General features: G+C 44.2%; 1 protein-coding gene across 2 annotated transcripts; it reads right to left on the reverse strand.

Moving 5' to 3' along the window:
- Window positions 1–891: 891 nt before the first annotated feature.
- DRC5 (dynein regulatory complex subunit 5) lies at window positions 892–19,756 on the reverse strand. Of its 2 annotated transcripts, none has more exons than XM_084623279.1 (5): window positions 19,661–19,756; window positions 10,374–10,650; window positions 6,000–6,568; window positions 4,051–4,500; window positions 892–1,724 (listed from the first exon to the last, which is right to left on the reverse strand). In XM_084623279.1, exons 2-5 carry the CDS (start codon window positions 10,555–10,557, stop codon window positions 1,530–1,532), a joined length of 1,398 nt encoding a protein of 465 aa, XP_084479405.1. In that variant the 5' UTR covers window positions 10,558–10,650; window positions 19,661–19,756; the 3' UTR covers window positions 892–1,529. The 2 variants fall into 2 exon arrangements, with proteins under 2 accessions (XP_084479405.1, XP_084479406.1); XM_084623280.1 differs by having other exon boundaries at window positions 19,669–19,742.
- Window positions 19,757–19,837: the final 81 nt, after the last annotated feature.

A 19,837-nucleotide genomic window follows, 5' to 3' on the forward strand; every position in this document is an offset into this window, starting at 1 on the left:
TATCCTACATCACAAGTTTGAAACAAAGACAAGACAGAAATACAGGTGACTGGGTGAGCTAGAGTTCTCACTACCACTCACAAATACTCCATAAGCAATAAATTCATGTTACCTAAAGATTTGATTTTCCTCTACAGGTGGAAACAAAACATTGCCAAAGCTGTTGTTATCTAACGGTCCAAAACAATACTCACTTAAGGCAGCCCAGTTTACATTGTTTGTAGAATGCCCCATTATATATAATCTTTAGGTTCCAGGTCAAAGCTGATTTCTAGCCATAGCAAGTGCCTCAAACTCTCCCCAACTCCATTTTCACTGGGGATCAGCAAAGATAAGCACCTCACTGTGTGCTACATTGATGCAATCAAAATGTTTGGACTGAGAGAAAAAGTTTGCCCTAAATTCATGACTGTCTAATGCAAAACTCACATGTGATGACACCTGAACTAATTAGGTATTAGTAAATGAGCTCACTGAGCTTTACCTATTTACCAGGACACCAAAAGTTATAAGCAACAGGGTTCACTTACTCAGAACTTTGAGGATTAGCACTTGTTCTACAGACCCAGGACAATCCAGAATCTAACTATGGGTGAGGACAAGTTCATCCCACCTGTAAACTCATTCAAGTCAGTGGAGGTACACCAGGCATGAATTTGGCCCAATATGTACAATCTTCCTCTAGAACATGGCATCTGGTATGTAATGCATTAACTCTTCCCTCCTGCTTCAAAAAAACTGTTCTGTATACACTGGTTTCTCAACTCTGTTCATAACACAACCCACATTTTTAATACCCACACACAGTCTCTGTATCTCCCGTCACAGTCACATAACATCCAAACTGCAACTACCATTGCTCACCTGGAGAGGAAACATTTAGACCAGTAGTGAACATGGCTTGAGTTTTTTAATGCCATTTAGCAGCTGGAAACAAAGAAGGCCCCAACACCATGTGACAACTCGCCTCAGACTGCTAGTGGTCCATAGGCTACTGTAGTATGCCTATCATAGACTGCCAATTGATTTCATTGGTAAGAATAGTAGCCAATACAGTGGAATATGTATAATTCCCTGTTTTAGTTATTTTATTGTAAGAAAAAATAATTGAAAAGGTTATATAAAGAAAAACATTATTCTGAGACTAATTCCAGGAGATGAATTTTCAGGCCAGTCTGTGAGAGGTAGGAACTATGCTGAAATCACATCTGAGTGTAATCAGCCACACCTGGGGGTAATCAGCATGGTTCCCTATGGACAGGTGTCAACAGCACACAATCCAGCAGCACTGCTGCGATGGAGGAGTGAAGTCACATGGAAACCCTTGACCACACTGTGTGAAGGAGCCAGTGAGAAATCTCCTTAGGGATCCAACTGCCAGGTAGGGCCTAGGCCTTGACACCATGCTGTCTGTTACATTTTCTTACCCCTCCTGCAATCATGAATTAATATCATATGGCCACAGCTGCCCAATGAGGAAAGACATTTCATTTCAAAGGCTACAGCGGTAAATAAGGGCATGTGATAGGCTAATCCAGATCTGGGGATTTCTCTTCCAAGGAGTTTGACTGGTGAAAGGTTTTCAGACGGGCAATTTCCTGGTTAGCCTTCAGGGCTTGGTTAATGAGGTACTCGCTCTCTTGCCCCACCTCTGCCAGCCGCAGGTCAAATTCAGTCACGGTCTTGTTATCTGACATTCCTTCCAGCAGCTGCTTCCCACCATCCTGGAATCAGAAAGGAGATGGATGTGAAGTGCAGACCAGGGCAGGCTTGCTGCTTCATGTCCCCCAATCCCCAGAGTGCCTTTCACTGGCACTCACCTACTGCCTGCAAGTGGAGTAGGGGAGAAAGGAGCATGTGCATTTCCATCTCACATGTCCAAAGTAGGAGTACATGACAATAAGCAAAACATGGGGTATCTTATTTCTCGGCAAGACTGAAACGTTACTGGCAGGAAAACAGAAAGGGAGTGTAACCTTATGCAGTGCACACACTAATGGCTCCCTCTGGGTATCATGTCAGCAGTTCTCAGGCTCATGGCTGGTTAAGACTGAGATGATAACCTGACAGAGCCATGCTGGTGTATCTGGTCACCCATTCATCAGCTCACTGCTAGTTAATGTCAACACCAGCACAATTAGATATACCATTCCTACTCCAGCAAATGTCAAGAGAGGTCCACTCAGATAGCCTCCTTTTCAGAAACCATCTCCTGGGGACATCGGTGGTGAGGCAGAGCCTCCCACACAACTGAAGTTCAATTCACTGAGGAAATTCAAGCTGCGATGGAAAATTTGGCAGAGATCTTAGGAGTTCTAGAGCTTTGGGAGGCAGCTCACCTTGGTACCATTACCTACCTCACCTGTCAACACACTCCAGGGATTGGACCAACAGACGTTTCCTGGAGGTGTTGAATCTTAGCTATTGTCAATCAATATCTATCAGATACCAAATGAACATGCTGCTCCTACTAGGGTGACCAAATAGCCAGTGTAAAAATTCAGGATGGGGGTGGGGGGATAATACGTGCCTATATAAGAAAAAGCCCCCAAAACTGGGACTGTCCCTATAAAATCAGGACATCTGGTCACCCTAGCTCCTACCCTCTGTGACCACTCCTCCTGCCCCCAGCCTCCCACTGCCTTTGACCTGCCTGAGAGAGGGCAGGAAGTGGGAAAGGAAAGGAAGGAGTCTACCTTTGAAATCAACAGGAATGCAGGTACATAACCAAGGCCTGAGTTTGGTGTGTCTCTAGTGGTTCGACCAGGGGCCTGGGAGTCACAACTCCTCGCTTGGAGTCCCATGTTGGGAGGGAAGTGTATCTAATGGTTACAACAGGGGGCTGGGAGTTAGGACTCCTTGGTTCCATTTCCAGCTCTACCACTGAACACTGTGACACCTCAGGCAAGTCACTTTCTCTGCCTGTGCCTCTGTTTCCTCCTCTGTAAAATGGAGACAATAATACCGATCCACTTCTCAGGGTGTTCTAGGGCTTCACTAATGAACATCTGCAAAGTGCTTTGAGACCCTTGGATGGAAGGTGCTAAGCATTAGGGTTATTATTTCCAAGGATAAACCTCAACCCTTTAGAACACCCTTTTCTCCTTCTATTATTATGTTCTAGCTCTTTCCTAGAGGCTAATAAGAATTAGAACCAATAAAATGCTTGCTGTCTTCAAAGCTCTTTAAAAACATTGGCTAATAAATTGTCAGCTCCCCCATGAGCTGGGCAGACAGGTACAGTAGGTTTTACTATTTCCATTTTACCAATGGGGAAACTGAGGCACAGAGCTTAGAGGCCATTTTCAAACATGGATGCCTAGATTTAGGATTCTTTGTTCACATGTAAAAAACTAAATAGAAGTGACCTGATTTTCAGAGAAGCTGAGCACCACCAGTGACTTCGATGAGATTTGTGAATGCCCACCAGTTTTGAAAATCAGGCCACTTGGATTTAAGAGTTGAATATTAGGCACACGGATATGAAAACTTTGGCCAAAGCCACATGGTGACTCAGTAGCAGAGCAGAGACTTACATAAATTCAGCAAGTGAGCCAGTTTTCTAACAACACTGATCTATCGATACCAGCGGGAGATTATAAGGGTGATGCCTTCGTACCATGATGAAGCCATGATGGTCTCAGAAATGTTCCCTGAATTTCCTGGGCCTCTCTTTAACTTGGGAACAAAACTCTCAATTTCCTAAAGGCCAAATTCACAAAATACAAGATTCAACTTGAGGGTCTCATTATATATAAAGAGTGCAGGGAGTGTGAAACAATGTGGGATTCCTTTTTTAAGTGGTATTTGCTGTAACCTCAGCTTCTCTGCTGCCAATAATTTATAATAATCAAAGCAAGATCACCTTGGCAGTGTGTGAGATGGAGCTAAATTTGGCTCCTTGGTGAGGGGCAGCAGTCCGCAGACCAAAGAAGCTCTGCATCTGCTTTATGTCAAATCATCCAGACAGATGCTTAAGTTGGACTGCACTAGCTGCTGTAGTGGCAGTAGACGGAAGCAATTTCTCTTTTAGGCAGGAAAGCTGCTTACCAGCCCTATGTGGTTGCATGCAAGGTTGATGCTAGTCAGAGCTGTGTTCTGAGCAAGGACCTGGGAGAAAAGCGTAGCTGTCGGCTCTGACAACTCATTGCCTCCCAGATGGATAGATGTCAAGGTGGCATTAGTCAGCAGGGCATGGCCTATTGCCTGGCCACCCTCATCCTCAATGCAGTTGATGCGCAGGTTCAGAGAGGTCAGCGTAGAATTCTTGGCTAGGGCATGAGCAATAGCCTGGGCTCCTGGGGCCCGGATCCGGTTATTACACAGGTTGAGAATTTCTAGCTTGCTGTGGTTGATCAGTTTGCCAATGGCTCGTGCTCCCCGGTCCCTGATTAGATTGTGGGACAAGTCCAGCTCCACCAAGCATGGGTGATCTAACAAATTCCGTATCAGCATCCGGCTCTTTTCGTCATCCACTTTGCTCCGGCACAGTTTGAAGACCTGTGGAAGAAAAATATGGTCATGCTTGTTGGCACAGCAACTACCATCATTTTGGGAGGGATTTTGAAAAAGCCTAAATGAGTTAGGTGCCCAAATTCAACTGAAAGTCAAAGGGAATTGGGCACCTAACCTCCCTAGAGAGCAATGCCAAATCCATCTTAACTTCAAATTTAACAGCCACTGTTTGACCTCTAACTGAAATATAACAGTTACATGTTTGCAAGGTTCCCTAGTGGGGGCAGTCACAAAAGGGCCCCACAATGGGATCTCTGTGGCCATAGAAGAGCTCATTGCACCTAATGGTGGAAGGCAGTTGCAGAACCTGTCAATCCATCCAGAGAGTGAGGGGTCAGATTATTCTGCCTTTTCTCTGAATTGTGATGTGTCAATTAGTTACACTCCGGAATTAGTTAACTCTAGAATAGGGTTCCCAGGGAGGCTGTGGAATCCCCATCATTGGAGGTTTTCAGAAGAGGTTGGACAAACACCTGTCAGGGATGGCTTAAGTTTACTTGGTCCTGCCTCAGCACAGGGGACTGGACTTGACTTCTTGAGGTTCCTCCCAGCCCTACCTGTCTATGATTTTGTGGGGCAGAATCTCTGTACTGGAATAACCACGGAGTTGAGGGTTACACTATTGTCCAGAGAGAAGCATCCTCCGTGCTGGGAGTTCTAACATCTCCACACGGTGTTTTGGGGTGTCTGTGCTGCTGTGTGACGTCCTGTCACATTTTTATCTTTAAGTAACATATTGCATGTATTTGCTCGTGAAAGTTAAGAGACTGGCCTAACAAAGAACTGGCTCCCTTTGCTTATCCCCATCCAGGATTGTGCAGGAAGGTGCAGCAGGACTGCTCCTTCCCTCCTGATCTACAGAGAACACATTTTATATGGGGGGAGGGGGTTGCTCACGTTAGTAAGACACAGGCCTTACTGAACCTCACACAACACATGATAACAAACAGCACCTAGCAGGATATTAAATTACAGGTCACCAAGTTAGTATCATTTCAAACATGAAGTTAGATAGGCACTGCAAAGGGGAAAGGCCCTGCCCTTAGCTAGCAGACAGCCTGGCTTGAGGGGGAAAGGACGCTTCACATCTTGACTTTCCACTCACTTGGCCAAATTCAAACCTGGTGCAGGCAGCCCTATCAATTTCAACAAATACAGACTTGCTTATACCCGCTCTTAATGTTTCCCATTGTGTGGCATCAAATGCATTTCAAATACTCTACCAGTTTTTGTGATTTGGCTTTGGCCCCTACATGTTACAGTGAATTGCATCCTATGAATATACTTAGGCACCAAATTAGAAAATTTGCCTAAGACGGTCAAATTATTTGAGTCAAACATTTGGAAGCCATCCACTGGACTGGGCAGACTAATGGTGAGCAGCAGGTAAAACTGGTCTCTTGGCTCTTTGCAAGGGTACTCTGTCCCTGTTTTAGTTTATCCTTTAAAATATAAATGTTAAAAAATCAGTTTGGGCAAGTTACTTTCAAGGTGTGGCACTTCTTGAAAGCATTGGCCAGAGAGCAACAGTCCTGATACGTAAAGTCAAAGAGGCTCCACTCGAAGTTCATGCCACAGTCTTTCACACCATACGTCAGATGCAGCTCTTCTAGGTGAGAGAGGGCAGCAGTGAGCACTCCTAGGTCATAGTGATGCATGCAGAATTCATCGACCCCAACATCACTCCCAGAATCGGACATGTCATCCTCTTCCTTATTCTGATCCAGCTTCACTGGTGGGAGGAACTGATCGATTTCCAGCTTCCTCACATACTCCTTGCAAAGTGGGATGACCTCCAGGACTTGACTGGGGTCGGTTGTGTTAGGGATGAAGTACTTCAGGATGTTCTCCAGGTGGCGTTCAAAGAACATCCGCTTCCAGCTGCCCCCGTAGCGGGAGACATCACACACCGCCCATCGCTCAGTACAGCACCTCTTCCAGTAGCCTTCGTCACTGATCAGGTTGGCGGTCACTGTAAGGGGCAGGCCTGTGGAAATCCTGTCCAGCACCTTCCTTTGGTGCTCTGGCAGGAGATAGTCCACGACAGGATTCTCTGTAGGGAATAATGAAGAGGAGAAGTTACTCCCAAAAAGCATTCTGAATCTGAGGGGCGGGTATGTTCACTAATCCAGTCCCCCTAGAAATATTATGGTGAGTAATATTTTAACCCAGACCTATTGACATAAGTTTTTTACCATTTGGCAATCATTGATTTTATATGCTGTTTGGGAATAGCATCTGTTAATTGTGCTCCCTTCTGCTACTCCCATAGTACCACACCAAAAAAATATTGTCGGTCCTACATAAACTGTGGATAGTGATTTTGTATTTTTATTTTTAGGTGGTGGACTTCTTGTTGTCTAAATAGATATTTAATGGAAAATTCTGCTCTAGTACACCAAGGTAAATCCAGAATAACATCACTAATGTGAATGGAGTTGCTCTGGATTTACACCAGTATATGTGACAGCAGAATTTGGCTCATTGTTTAGAGAACTTCCCCATAGGATGATAACCTTTTAAAGGAGAAAATTTTGGGTCTGGGTTCTTTAGATGTTCTTTATAAAACTTCTCTTGGCTTTGCACCATTGTATATTCTACTAAAAGTTACCCACTTTTTGCCCACCAAGCACTCTCTATCTCCTCCTTCAAACCTACCTTATTCAGAAAAATGTTCCCTTCTCCTCCAGTAATCTCTCTTCAACCCTCTGCCTTGAACCTCTGTCCTATCTCTCATCTCATCTCACTGACACTGGAAGCTCTCTGGGGACAGGGAATTTCTATAGTGCCATATACACTTACAGCACTATATACCTGATTTTTATTAATTATCATCACCATGGAATCATAGAGACTAAAAACAGAGAGACCTGTCTGCACATGGAAAATCTTATTCTGAGAAGCAAAGCTGGGTTCCTACTTTCTCTCTCTACTAAAGATATCTACATAAGAAGATTGCTGTGGCTTTGCTCGGAGACTTCTTCCAGTATTCCCTCCATTTCCTCCCACATACTAACATGCTTACATTGCAGTGACCCTCTCTTAGTCAAACCCTTTCTGAGGCCTTCAATACCACTTTTCCGAGTCGGGCAGAGAGCATCACTGAAGTTATTGACATAAACTGTGAAAGTATAGATCATTGTTGCAACCAGGGTCCTATGGTTGCACCAGTTCTTGTCCAGAGAAGGCCAAGAGGGATGTCTATGGAAAGGTTGTAGTTTGCTGGTTATGATTATGCTGTCTGTATGTGTCAAGGTTCCTTCCCCACTCTGAACGCTAGGGTACAGATGTGGGGACCTGCATGAAAACCTCCTAAACTTACTTTTGCCAGCTTAGGTTAAAACTTCCCCAAGGTACAGACTATTTTACCCTTTGCCCTTGGACTTTCACTGCCACCACCAAACGTCTAACACTGGTATTATTATTATTAGGAAACAGTTTGTTTGGAAATGTCTGTCCCCGCAAAATCCTCCCAAATCTTACTCCCTTTTTTCTGGGGAAGGTTGATAAAAATCCTCACCAATTTGCATAGGTGACCACAGACCCAAACCCTTGAATCTTAAGAACAATGAAAAAAGCATTCAGTTTCTTAAAAGAAGAATTTTAATAGAAGAAAAAGTAAAAAAAGAATCACCTCTGTAAAATCAGGATGGTAAATACCTTACAGGGTAATTAGATTCAAAACATAGAGAATCCCTCTAGGCAAAACCTTAAGTTACAAAAAGACACAAAAACAGGAATATCCATTCCATTCAGCACAGCTTATTTTCTCAGCCATTTAAACAAACAGAATCTAATGCATATCTAGCTAGATTACTTACTAAGTTCTAAGACTCCATTCCTGTTCTGTCCCCGGCAAAAGCATCACACAGACAGACCCAGACCCTTTGTTTCTCCCCCCCTCCAGCTTTGAAAGTATCTTGTCTCCTCATTGGTCATTGTGGTCAGGTGCCAGCGAGGTTATCCTAGCTTCTTAACCCTTTACAGGTGAAAGGGTTTTTCCTCTGGCCAGGAGGGATTTTAAAGGTGTTTACCCTTCCCTTTATATTTATGACAGTATGTGTTCATCATTTTTGTGTCTGAAGTTATGAATATTGGCTATGTACTTGTTTGATTCTAAGTAGCCTCAGTGAAGCATTTGGTCAGCTTCCTGAGAAAGGACTATTCTCAGTAAGTGCCCCATCAAGAAACACTTAACTATCAGTGGACTTTGGGAGATGCCAATCCACATCTCAGCTTTCTTGGGAACGTTCAAACTAACATGTAAATTAAGGCATCGGCCTGCAAAAAGAGGAATCATCCATAGACATGTGACTTGCCAAGGTGGCTACAGACTTCATCTTGTTGTTGTGATTTTGCACAGGCAAATAAAGGGGTTTCCACCCACGACAGGGAATATAAAAGGCCCTGGAAACCCCTCCAGTTTGTCTTCAGCTGGCTCAAAAGATAGCCTCTCCACTCCAAAGAGATGCCTGAAAGAAACTGGAACAAAGGATAGTAACTACGGGGGCGTGAATGATTGCTGGACCCAGACTAGGAAGGACTCTAGTCTGTGAAAGAAGCTTATTGGAACATCTCTGAGGGTGAGATTTACTTGCATTTAGTTTCCTACTGTATTAGGCTTCGACTTGCGTGTTTTTATTTTATTTTGCTTGGTAATTTACTTTGTTCTGTCTGTTATTATTGGAACCATCCTCTACTTTTTATATTTAATAAAATTACTTTTTACTTATTAATTAAACCAGAGCAAGTAATTAATACCTGGGGGAAGCAAACAGCTGTGCATATCTCTCTATCAGTGTTATAAAGGGCGAACAATTTATGAGTTTACCCTGTATAAGCTTTATACAGAGTAAAATGAATTTATTTGGGGTTTGGCTCCCATTGGGAACTGGATATCTGGGTGTTGGAGACAGGAGCACTTCTTAAGCTGTTTTCAGTTAAGTCTGCAGCTTGTAGGAAACGTGGTTCAGACCTGGGTCTGTGTTTGTAGCAGGTTGGCGTGTCTGACTCAACAAGACAGGGTACTGAAGTCCCAAGTTGCCAGGGAAAATGGGCTCAGAGGTAGTCTCAGCACATCAGGTGGCAGTCCCAAGGTGGTTTCTGTGACCCAATCCGTCACAATCACTGAGGATCCAAGGAAGTTACTCCTTTTCCAGACTCACTGGGCTCCCAGATCCAGGCAGCTTAGGACCCAAACTCTGAACCCTAACCTGGCAGCATGCTAGACTAGCAGCCTTGCTATTTCTTAGCAATTCATCTGGTCCAGATGCACACTCTCCACCTGAGGATGTCACCATTCTTGGGTTGTAACATCACAGCTGATTGCTGTGGAAATGTTAGTGAAATCATAAGTTTATATCCCACACCCTTCATACATTACTTGTATTCTTCAACTGGGGCAGGGAATAGTTCTACCTGTCTGTACAGCACCCAGCACAATGGGACCCATCCTGACCAGGCCCCTGGATGGTACTGTAATGTGTGAGATGACAAAGAGCAGAGAAATCTGACTTCAGTGGTCAAGGTAAAAGCTGATATAGTGAGTCCAAGCAGGGCATGGAGGGAAACTGAAGAGCAGCCTGACAGATATGATGGGCTGAGTTCAGGGCAGCTTCCCACTCTGCACAGTAGTCCCAGTGCGCCAAATTCATCGCCCATGTAACTCAATGGAAGCCAATGGAGTTACATAGACACGTCTAGCTACTGAGCAGCAGGAGAGATTTTTTCCTCTGCCCACTCTCTTTCCCTTTCTTTGACACTCAGCAGGACAGAGAACACAGTGTGAGCCGGCTCCACAACCCAAGGTAGAACAATGCAGTCCACAGGACTGCTGTGGGGAAGGGACCATGGCTTACTTTCAAAGTTGCTGACGATGTGCTGGAGGCAGAGCTCACTGAGTTGTGGAACAATGGCCAGGGACCACTCAGGATCCTCAGCAATGATCCGTCGCATGCGTCGGGGGTTGGCTGCAGGGTTCACCGCTGATGTTTTCAATGTGGGAGAGGCCACATTCATGTCTCCAGAAACTGGCTCCTGCATCCTCACATGCTAAGCTGACCCTACCCCCGTAGACGAAACAGAAGGAAAGTCTGCATCAGGACAGTATCACCAGCACATTTCCAGCCATGATTCCTGGTGGAAAAAAAAAAAGTTTAAGAAAGGGCCAATAATTGGAGCCTCTCACTGGTACTAATAAAAACAACAAAAACAAAATGTTGGCACTCCCATGACATCACTCTGCACACTTTGGATACCCTTTTCTGCTACTCTTTGTCTGTCTTGTCTATTTTAGATTGTAAGCTCTTCAGGGCAGGGACTTTCTATTGCTCTTATGTTTATACAGCACCTAGCACAATGGGGGCATTGTGTAATAAACATAATAAATAATACAATGGTATTGCTATAAAGAGCTATTAACGCTTTAGAGGTTAAAGCTCATTGCAACTGTATTAATTTATATCTGCAATTTTTTTCACTGCCCTTCCCCATTGCCTTCTATCCGAGGATTTCAGTGCTCTTTACGAACATTTGTTAACTGGAGCTTCAACACCCTGTGAGAGGAGTCAGTGTGATGGGGCAGACAGGCCCCATATTAGCAACGAGGAGGTAAAGGAGAGCCTGTGGACCTAGTTGACCTCACCCTGCTATACCTGTAGCCAATGTCAGTCTTTCTGGGCCTGTTATCCCATTCATCAAATGGAACTGGAACAGAATAGACTGCCAGTGCCCTCCTCTACCCACTATGTCTCTAAAGACCAACACTCTCTTTTTTTTCCTTTTGAGGGTCAAATTTGCCAGTTTCCTTTTCCCTATCCCCCCATAGCTCTCAGCTTTGTAAAGAGTAATGCAGAAACTCCCGGTGAGGGACATGACAAAGAACAGACTAGGAAACAAGGTACCTTCATTTCTCTAAGATAGATACTCCTGTCTCCCTTTCCTGATTCAGCATTGCCAATGGCCATAATTTATACTAATGGACGATTTAGATTTGTGGGGGTCTGAGACAAGTGACATACCTTCTAATCAGGAGCTGAGAGGTAGGTCCAGATCTTTATTTACACTTTGGAGCCCAGTTTGACATGGAACTTAAGGCTACTCTAGAAATGAGCACTAGATCATGACAAGATGTTCATCCAAAAAGACCCTCCAATAATATCCTACAAAGAAGCCTGCAGCCATGTAAAATCGTACGCCCCAATGTCCCTCCCCACACCTCTCTGCTGAGCCTCGCTTTGATTCCATGCATCATTTTCCCTTAAAGGGAGAGAAGCAGATGCTGCTACACAGATCAAGCTCATTATTTCTTTCCCCTTTGTGAGACTGCTCCATCTTCCTTTATAGCACTGATATGTGCTGGCTCAGCCAGTTCTAGTCCCTGTTTCTTTGAAACCTTTGTAGTAGGTTTTGACAGTCCTCTGATCCCCCAAACTGTCTGTGGACATTATTATAAAACAACCTGCTAAGAAGGAAGAGAGAAGCTCTATGAAATACTAAGAAGAACTAGAGAAGCAAAGAGAAATGATTTGTGTTGTATTGCAGAGACAGTCAGCAAAAGCTTCTTCATATGTATTCACAGCACACAGCAGGTTCTACAGGACAGTGACCTGCTAATATGCTGGTGGGGAATCGGCGATGAGGGATAAGGTTATGGTAGATAGTTATTGGGCTTTAGACTCATAGACTTGAAGATCAGAAGGGACCATTGTGATCATCTAGTCTGACCTCTGCACATTGCGCTCCTGAAATAGACCCCAACCTCTGAGTTACTGAAGTCCTCCAATCATGGTTTAAAGACTTCAAAGTTACAGAAGATTCACCATTTACATTCGTTTAAACCTGAAAGTGACATGTGCCCCATGCTGCAGAGGAAGGCGAAAACCCCCAGGGTCTCTGCCAATCTGACCTGGGTGAAAATTCCTTCCCCACCTCCAAAATGGCAGTCAGACCCTGAGCATGTGGGCAAGACCCAGGCGAATACCTGGGAAAGAATTCTCTGTAGTAACTCAGAGCCCTCCCTATCTAGTGTCCCATCTCCAGTTGTTGGGGATTTTTGCTAATGGCAGTCGCTGATGGACCACATGCCATTGTAGGCAGTCCCATCATACCATCCCCTCCATAAACTTATCAAGCTGAGTCTTGAAGCCAGATAGGTTTTTTGCCACTGTTGTTCCCCTCGGAAGGCTGTTCCAGAACTGCACCCCTCTGATGGGTAGAAACCTTTGTCTAATTTCAAGCCTAAACTTGTTGATGGCCAGTTTACAGTGAAGGAGAGAAGACAGAGAGCAGCCTAAGATGGTGGGGAGGTCAGGTTTTCTGGTATGGTGGGGGAATTAGCATAGGGATATCTATGGACGTGGCAGTGAAAAGGTTGAAAGGAGGAGGAACATACACCGAGGAGGAAGGGAAACCACACCAAAAGGGGGTGAGGGGAAATGGGGGGAGGCAACCAGAATATTCAGAAATGAAGAGTAAGTAGTGGTGAAACAGAACTATTTCTTCAACGAGCTCTGAATACAGAAAGGAAGTTTCCAAGGGTGTTCAGAGACAGCTAACCAGAACTGTGGGGAAAAAGAGAAGGGGCCAGATTCTCAGCTGGCATAAATCAGTGTAGCTCCATTGTCTGCAATGGATTTACACCACCTGAAAATCTGGCTTTAGGGACTAAAGAACTCAGGTGGCATTGCTATCTTATTGAAGAGGACACACTATTGGGACAAGTGACCTTTCTCTACCTACTGCTTTCTTAAAGGTGTCAGGTACTTCTACACTTCCCAAGCCAATTGCAGTTTCCTGTGGCTACTGACAGCTTTCCTTACATTCCTGGAGCAGTCCCAGAAAGGCTGGCACTTAGAAACTGAAGCACAGCATAGATGGCCTAGAGTTACTTCATGGTCATGTCCCAGAAAATGGTTTGAGTGTCAATTTACTAATGGCACAGTGACTATGTGGAATGATTTTAGAGACCAACTAAACAAAGCCACATTGCCTATTCCATTTCCAGGGCAATGAAATTGGGGAAAGGTATAATTCCTAAATCCCTCATTAGGTAATATGAATCCTGCACTAATCAATAAATAGATCATTGTAATCTGTGAAGTTTGTAACCTAGAGTCTTACAGATATTTAAAAAACAAACTACACCATCCCCAAGATACCAGCACCATTCTCCCATGTGACCACATAACCAAATTGTTTTCACCCTTGTCCTCCCAATGCTACAGCACCTCCCTTAGCTTAGACTGCAAACTCCCTGTGACAGGAATACTGTTTTCCACTGAATGCATCCAATGAAGTGCGCTGTAGCTCACAAAAGCTTATGCTCAAATAAATTTGTTACTCTCTAAGGTGCCACAAGTACTCCTTTTCTTTTTGCAGATACAGACTAACACGGCTGCTTCTCTGAAACCTGTCTTTATTTGGTTTTGTAAAGCAAGGTAAGTAACTAAATAATAATCAGCCAAGAGTGACCAAATTGCAGCCTGTAGGCCAAATCAGGGGCGGTGGAATGGCAGGTGGTTAGCGCCCACACAGTGGAAATACTGTGGGGCCTGATCTATGTTTCCACCCCTGCGAGTCATTCCCTGTAAACTGTTTCAGAGTAACAGCCGTGTTAGTCTGTATTCGCAAAAAGAAAAGGAGTACTTGTGGCACCTTAGAGACTAACCAATTTATTTGAGCATGAGCTTTCGTGAGCGAGCTGTAGCTCACGAAAGCTCATGCTCAAATAAATTGGTTAGTCTCTAAGGTGCCACAAGTACTCCTTTTCTTCCTGTAAACTGTGTGCATGCATGCGGGGCAGAGGAGCTGAGGTAGCTGCTGTGGCGCTGAGGAGCAAGTCACTACTACACCCCATCCTCTCTCTCACACTCCAAGTATTCCCTGCTGCCACTCTGACCTCTCCCTGTTGCCTCTGACTCTTCCCACTCCCCATGCAGAAGCACCTCCACCCTCTCCCCTCATTCAAAGTAGCTTCTGCTGCCTCTGGGCCAAATGCAGTACATAAGTGCCCTCAGATTTAACAGAGCTGTGGCCTGTGGAATCTATGTCCCAGGATGCTATGTTCTGTTTTGATCTGAGTGGTGATGTGAATTAAATAGATCTTGGGTCAGTCTGCATTAGGAAAAGAGATTAAGGTTAGCTCGGGGTTAGGTAACACATGTCATCTAAATAAACCTAACCTCAGTCTCTTTTCCTAATCTAGACAAATCCCCCATGTGATGCTGCACAGTAGTAATCATACAGCCACTAGACTGGACCCCTATGTTTCTATCATTGGTTCGATACAAAATATGTTTCTCTCTGTTTCCAGTTCTCCATTGTTCCTACTTAGCATTCAGTGTGAACATGAATATAGCAGGAGCGAGGTTGTTATGGGATGATAATTATTCCACAAAGGTGTTTGAATCAACTCAAAGGCTCCAAGGTGTTGTAGAGTGCCAAGTCTGACGCTGAGTCATTGATCACACTGAATCAGTTCACACAACCTTTGGCATGGTAATCATATACCCCTGCTCCTGTTCAATGGCATGGTTTTCTGGATGCTTCCAGTCCAGACACAAATCCCTTCGTGAAATGGCTTCTTTCGCTGATTTGGGCTCATGTACCCCTATATCTTGGCTTTAGGAATCTGAGACAGAAAACTATAGCTGATGTGGCAAACAAATTCCAGCAGCTGAGTTTGCGTCGCATATATTTAAACATTGGATGGATGGATGGATGGATGGATGGATACTCAAAAGCAAATTACAACTTCTTCACTGCAGAGGATGTGAGGGAGATTCCCACACCTGAGCCATTCTTTTTAGATGATAAATCAGAGGAACTGCCCTAGATTGAGGTGTCAGTAGAGGAGGTTTTGGAACAAATGTATACGAATAATATGTCTCCAGGACCAGATGCTATTCAGCCAAGAATTGTGAAGGAGCTCAAATATGAAATTGTGGAACTCCGAACTGCGATATATAACCTATTGCATAAATCAGCCTCTGTAGCGGATGACTGGTGGATAACTAATGTAACGCTGATTTTTAAAAAAGGCTCCAGAGGTGATCCTGGCAATTACAGGCTAGTAAGCATAACTTCAGTACCAGGCAAATTGGTTGAAACTATAGTAAAGAACAGAACAATCAGACATATAGATGAACACATACGTTGGGGAAGAGTCAACATGGCTTTTGTAAAGGGAAATCATGCCTCACCAATCTACTAGAATTCTTTGAGGGTGTCAACAAACATGTGGTCAAGGATGATCCAATCGATGTGTACTTGGACCTCCAGAAAGCCTTTGATGATGTCCCTCATCAAAAGCTCATAAGCAAAGTAAGCAGTCATGGGATAAGAAGAAAGGTCCTCTCATGGACTGGTTAAAAGACAGGAAACAAAGAGTAGGAATAAATGGTCAGTTTTCACAGTGGACAGAGGTAAACAGCAGGGTTCCCCAAGGATCTGTACTGGTACCAGTGCTGTTCAACATATTGAGAAAGGATCTGGAAAAGGGGGTAAACAGTGAGGTGGCAAAGTTTGCAGATGATACAAAATTAAGATAGTTAAGTCCTAAGCTGACAGTGAAGAAGTTACAAAGGGATCTCTCAAAATTGGGTGATTGGGCAACAAAATGGCAGATAAAATTCAATGTTGATAAAGTGAAAAGTAATGCACGTTGGAAAACATAATCCCAACTATGCATATAAAACGAATGGGTCTAAAATTAGCTGTTACCACTTAAGAAAGAGATCTTGGCGTCATTGTGGTTAGTTCTCTGAAAACACCTGCTCAAAGTACAATGGCTGTCAAAAATCTAACCGAACATTTGGAACCATTAGGAAAGGGATAGATAATAAGACAGAAAATATCGTGACACTGTATATATCCATGGTACACCCACAGCTTGAATACTGCATGCAGTTCTGGTCACCCCATGCTAAAAAAGATATACTAGAACTGGAAAAAGTTCAAAGAAGGGCAACAAATATGATTAGGGATATGGAACAGCTTCCATAGGAGGAGAAATTAAAAAGACTGGGACTGTTCATCTTAGAAAAGAGATCACTGAAGGGGGATATGATATTTATAAAATCATCAACGGTGTGGAGAAAGTAAATAAGGAAGTGTCATTTACCCCTTCACATAACGTAAGAACTAGGGGTCGCCCAATTAAAATTAATAGGCAGTACTTCTTCACACAATGCAGTTAGTCTGTGGAACTCATTGCCAGGGGATGTTGTGAAAGCCAAATATATAACTGCGTTCAAAAAAGAATTAGATAAGTTAATGGAGGGTAGGTCCCATCACAACATTATCGATAAGCCAAGAATAGTCAATAAAAGTAATGCATGCTCCTTTCCATCTACTCTACACTTAAATCACCTACAATACAAAGGTTTTATTAATGATATGCAATGAAATTGGACAGGTAGTAAATTTCCAAGCTATTTTACTTATGCACAGATTAAGGCAATTTGCCTTTCTGCATAAAACTACTAAAAAGACCTATTTCCTCCGGTGGTAAATAATTCCACCCAATGATTCCAGGTTAGATTGCTATCATTCTAGCTTCTTCAAGGCATGAAGTAAGAAATAAGGAAGTCTGCTCAAAGAGAAAGGTTTCTGGCTTTTGTGCCTGATCCAGTGCCACTGAAGTCAACGTAAAGAATCCCATTGACTTCACAGGGCCCCCTGACAGCAATTAGTCAGTCCAAGAAATGGATTAAACATAAAGCCCCTGTCAGCACTAGAGCTCATAAATGTATCTGAAACTATTTCAAGCAATTACAGCCCAACAGAGTTTGCACCCACATCTAAGTCCTGTCTACCCAGAATTTTAGGGAGTTTGCTCACCATTGCTCTAGCACTGTGGAAACACTGGCTAAGCTGCAGGTGTTTTTACTATCACAATATCTAGATCTGCTCTGAGCAGGACTGGATGACAGTAGTAAATACACCTAAGCTCTGTCTAGCATTCTCACCACTGCTACCACCAGTGAAACTCCACCAGTGGTGAATTATGGGAGCTATTTTTGCCAATGTATGTTATATTTGTATTAAGCAACTATGCTGTTGACTTCTAGGATGTAATGTGTATAGCACGGCTCTCAATTTTTTATACACTCACATGCACACCCATATATACTGCACAAAGAAAGCGTGCTAGCTACAGTCATGTTGGAAAACAGCTGTCAAGTTCAGATCTGGCAGAATTAGCTTTGCCATCCATTTGCTAACATGGTTATTTACATGAACAGAATAACAAACTATGCCAGGGACAAAATTATCTTCTATATCGCCTTTTACTTAAGGTGCCCTGAGTCATCACCAACGTATCAGACACTCCTCAGTGATGGAAGTCATTGTGTTTAAGAAGTAACACCTCAAGAAAGGTAGCTGCTTGGGAATTCACCACCACCTGTGACAACACTTGCCGGTCAGCAGTGGCAGGCACTGTCTTGTCAACCCTTGAAGGGGCACTTTATGTGGCAGTAATTGTGAGAAAGGTGACATCCAAGATGGGAATACACAGATATATGGAGTCAACAGAGAGGCAAGGAGAATATCCAGCCACTTCCAAAAACGTCAGTGCTTGCTCAATCAAGTCAAATCTAGCTCTAGCAACGTCCTGAACTAGCAATGACTTTATCCTCTTTCCTCTCCATCAAGCTGTTCTCTAGACTCCCAATAAAAGTTAATTGGTCACTTAATTTTAATAATTAATTAAAACAATACTTTGCCCTTCTTTAGCTCCTTCCATCCAAGGATCTCAATGTACTTTAACAATCAGTTAATTTAATCACCCATTGAGGTAGGCAAAATAATTTCCAGATTTTACAGTTGGGGGTAATGGGGTACAGCGAGGGGAAGTGACTTGCCTGGCTCATACAGGAAGCCCATGACAATACTACGAATAGAACTTATTTCTAAATTCCCAGGCCTTTGCTTTAACAACCAGAACATGATCCCTTCTCCTCACTAATGACTTGCTGGCATTCCTTTCTATATTGTAAATGTCAGGGTCCTTAAAGGTGAACTGAAGGGCTTTCTATCTGCCAAGATCTGACTTCAAGCCCTCACAGTTCTGTTTCTCCTATAACTGCAGATAGCATTACTAGCACCAGAAGCTGAAAAATGCTATTTTAGGAGTTAGTGATGTGATCAGCTCCAGCAGAGGAAAAAAGAAACTGAGGGCCTCAATGCAGATTTTGGGAAGTAAGCAAAGGCAGAAATGATTTTCAAATCAAGTATTTTAAAAAGTATTCTCCCTAAGTTCTTACACTGAGCCTTCTCCATGGTATTGGAGTCCCAATTTGCAACAGAACCTCACTAATTTGTACTAATGACAGGCCCATGTGTGATTACCAAATGTTGAAAATTAAAGAGTAGGCAACCAAACACAATTTAAAGAAATCATACTTAAAGCATCACATAATATGCTTTATCATGTCTTTTGACAAGCATAATTTAGTACTGATTAATAAGAGTAATATGCCAGAGCATGCTAGCATACTGACTGTGGTATATTTTGTAAAAGAAATGAAGTCTTAGTAATAGACCTCACTACAGCATGACCTCTTCTGTTAAACACCCACTGAAAGTTGGGATGAGGGTTTTTTAAATGACAAGTATCCAGTTTGTGAATTAGCGGTCTCTGTGAGGTTATTACTTATAGGCATTTGGCAGCTGCTCCAGACAAATACAGGCAGTCCCTGTCCAAGGAGTTGACAGCACAAAGCCCCTGTATTTCCCTAAGTGGGTATAACCCGGCTAGGGAAGAAACTCCCTAAATTTCCTCTGTAAGGAATTGTTCAGCTGGCTGAGGGGGAGAGCTGGGGGGGGGGGGGCCGCAACCAGCCCTGGCTCCCCTCCAGACCCACATGGATTTCTAGGCATTCACTGCAGGGTGGAGCCCTCTGCCACCAGCTCTAGGGCCCATTCCCTGACCAACTCGAGCTCCTGGTCAGGGACGTCACCCCGACCTCGGGAAACCTCTGGGCGGGGGCAGGAAACCCCAGCCCCGGGGCGGATCTGAGTGAGCTAGTACACCTGCTGCTCCTCCCCCCCGCCCCGAGTCTGGAGGCTCCCCGCTTCCGCCCCAGCCAGCCCCCGCCACCCCCGTGTGTGCGGGGGGGGGAGCTCTCCCCTCTGACCCTACCCTCTCACCGCCTCCCGGTGGGCGCCGCCTCGGGCTGCTCTGGCCTGGCAGGCCGGACACGGCCGCGGTTGCTGGGGAAGCGGCCCGTTGTCAAGGGCGGGGCCGCGGTGGGGGGGGAGGATTCCGAGGGCGGAAGCGAGGCTGCCCCGCAGTGCCGCGGGCGGGGGCAGTCCCAGA

The sequence above is a fragment of the Lepidochelys olivacea genome (genome assembly GCF_965140295.1).
Source record: "Lepidochelys olivacea isolate rLepOli2 genome assembly, chromosome: 3".
Lineage (NCBI taxonomy): Eukaryota > Metazoa > Chordata > Testudines > Cheloniidae > Lepidochelys > Lepidochelys olivacea.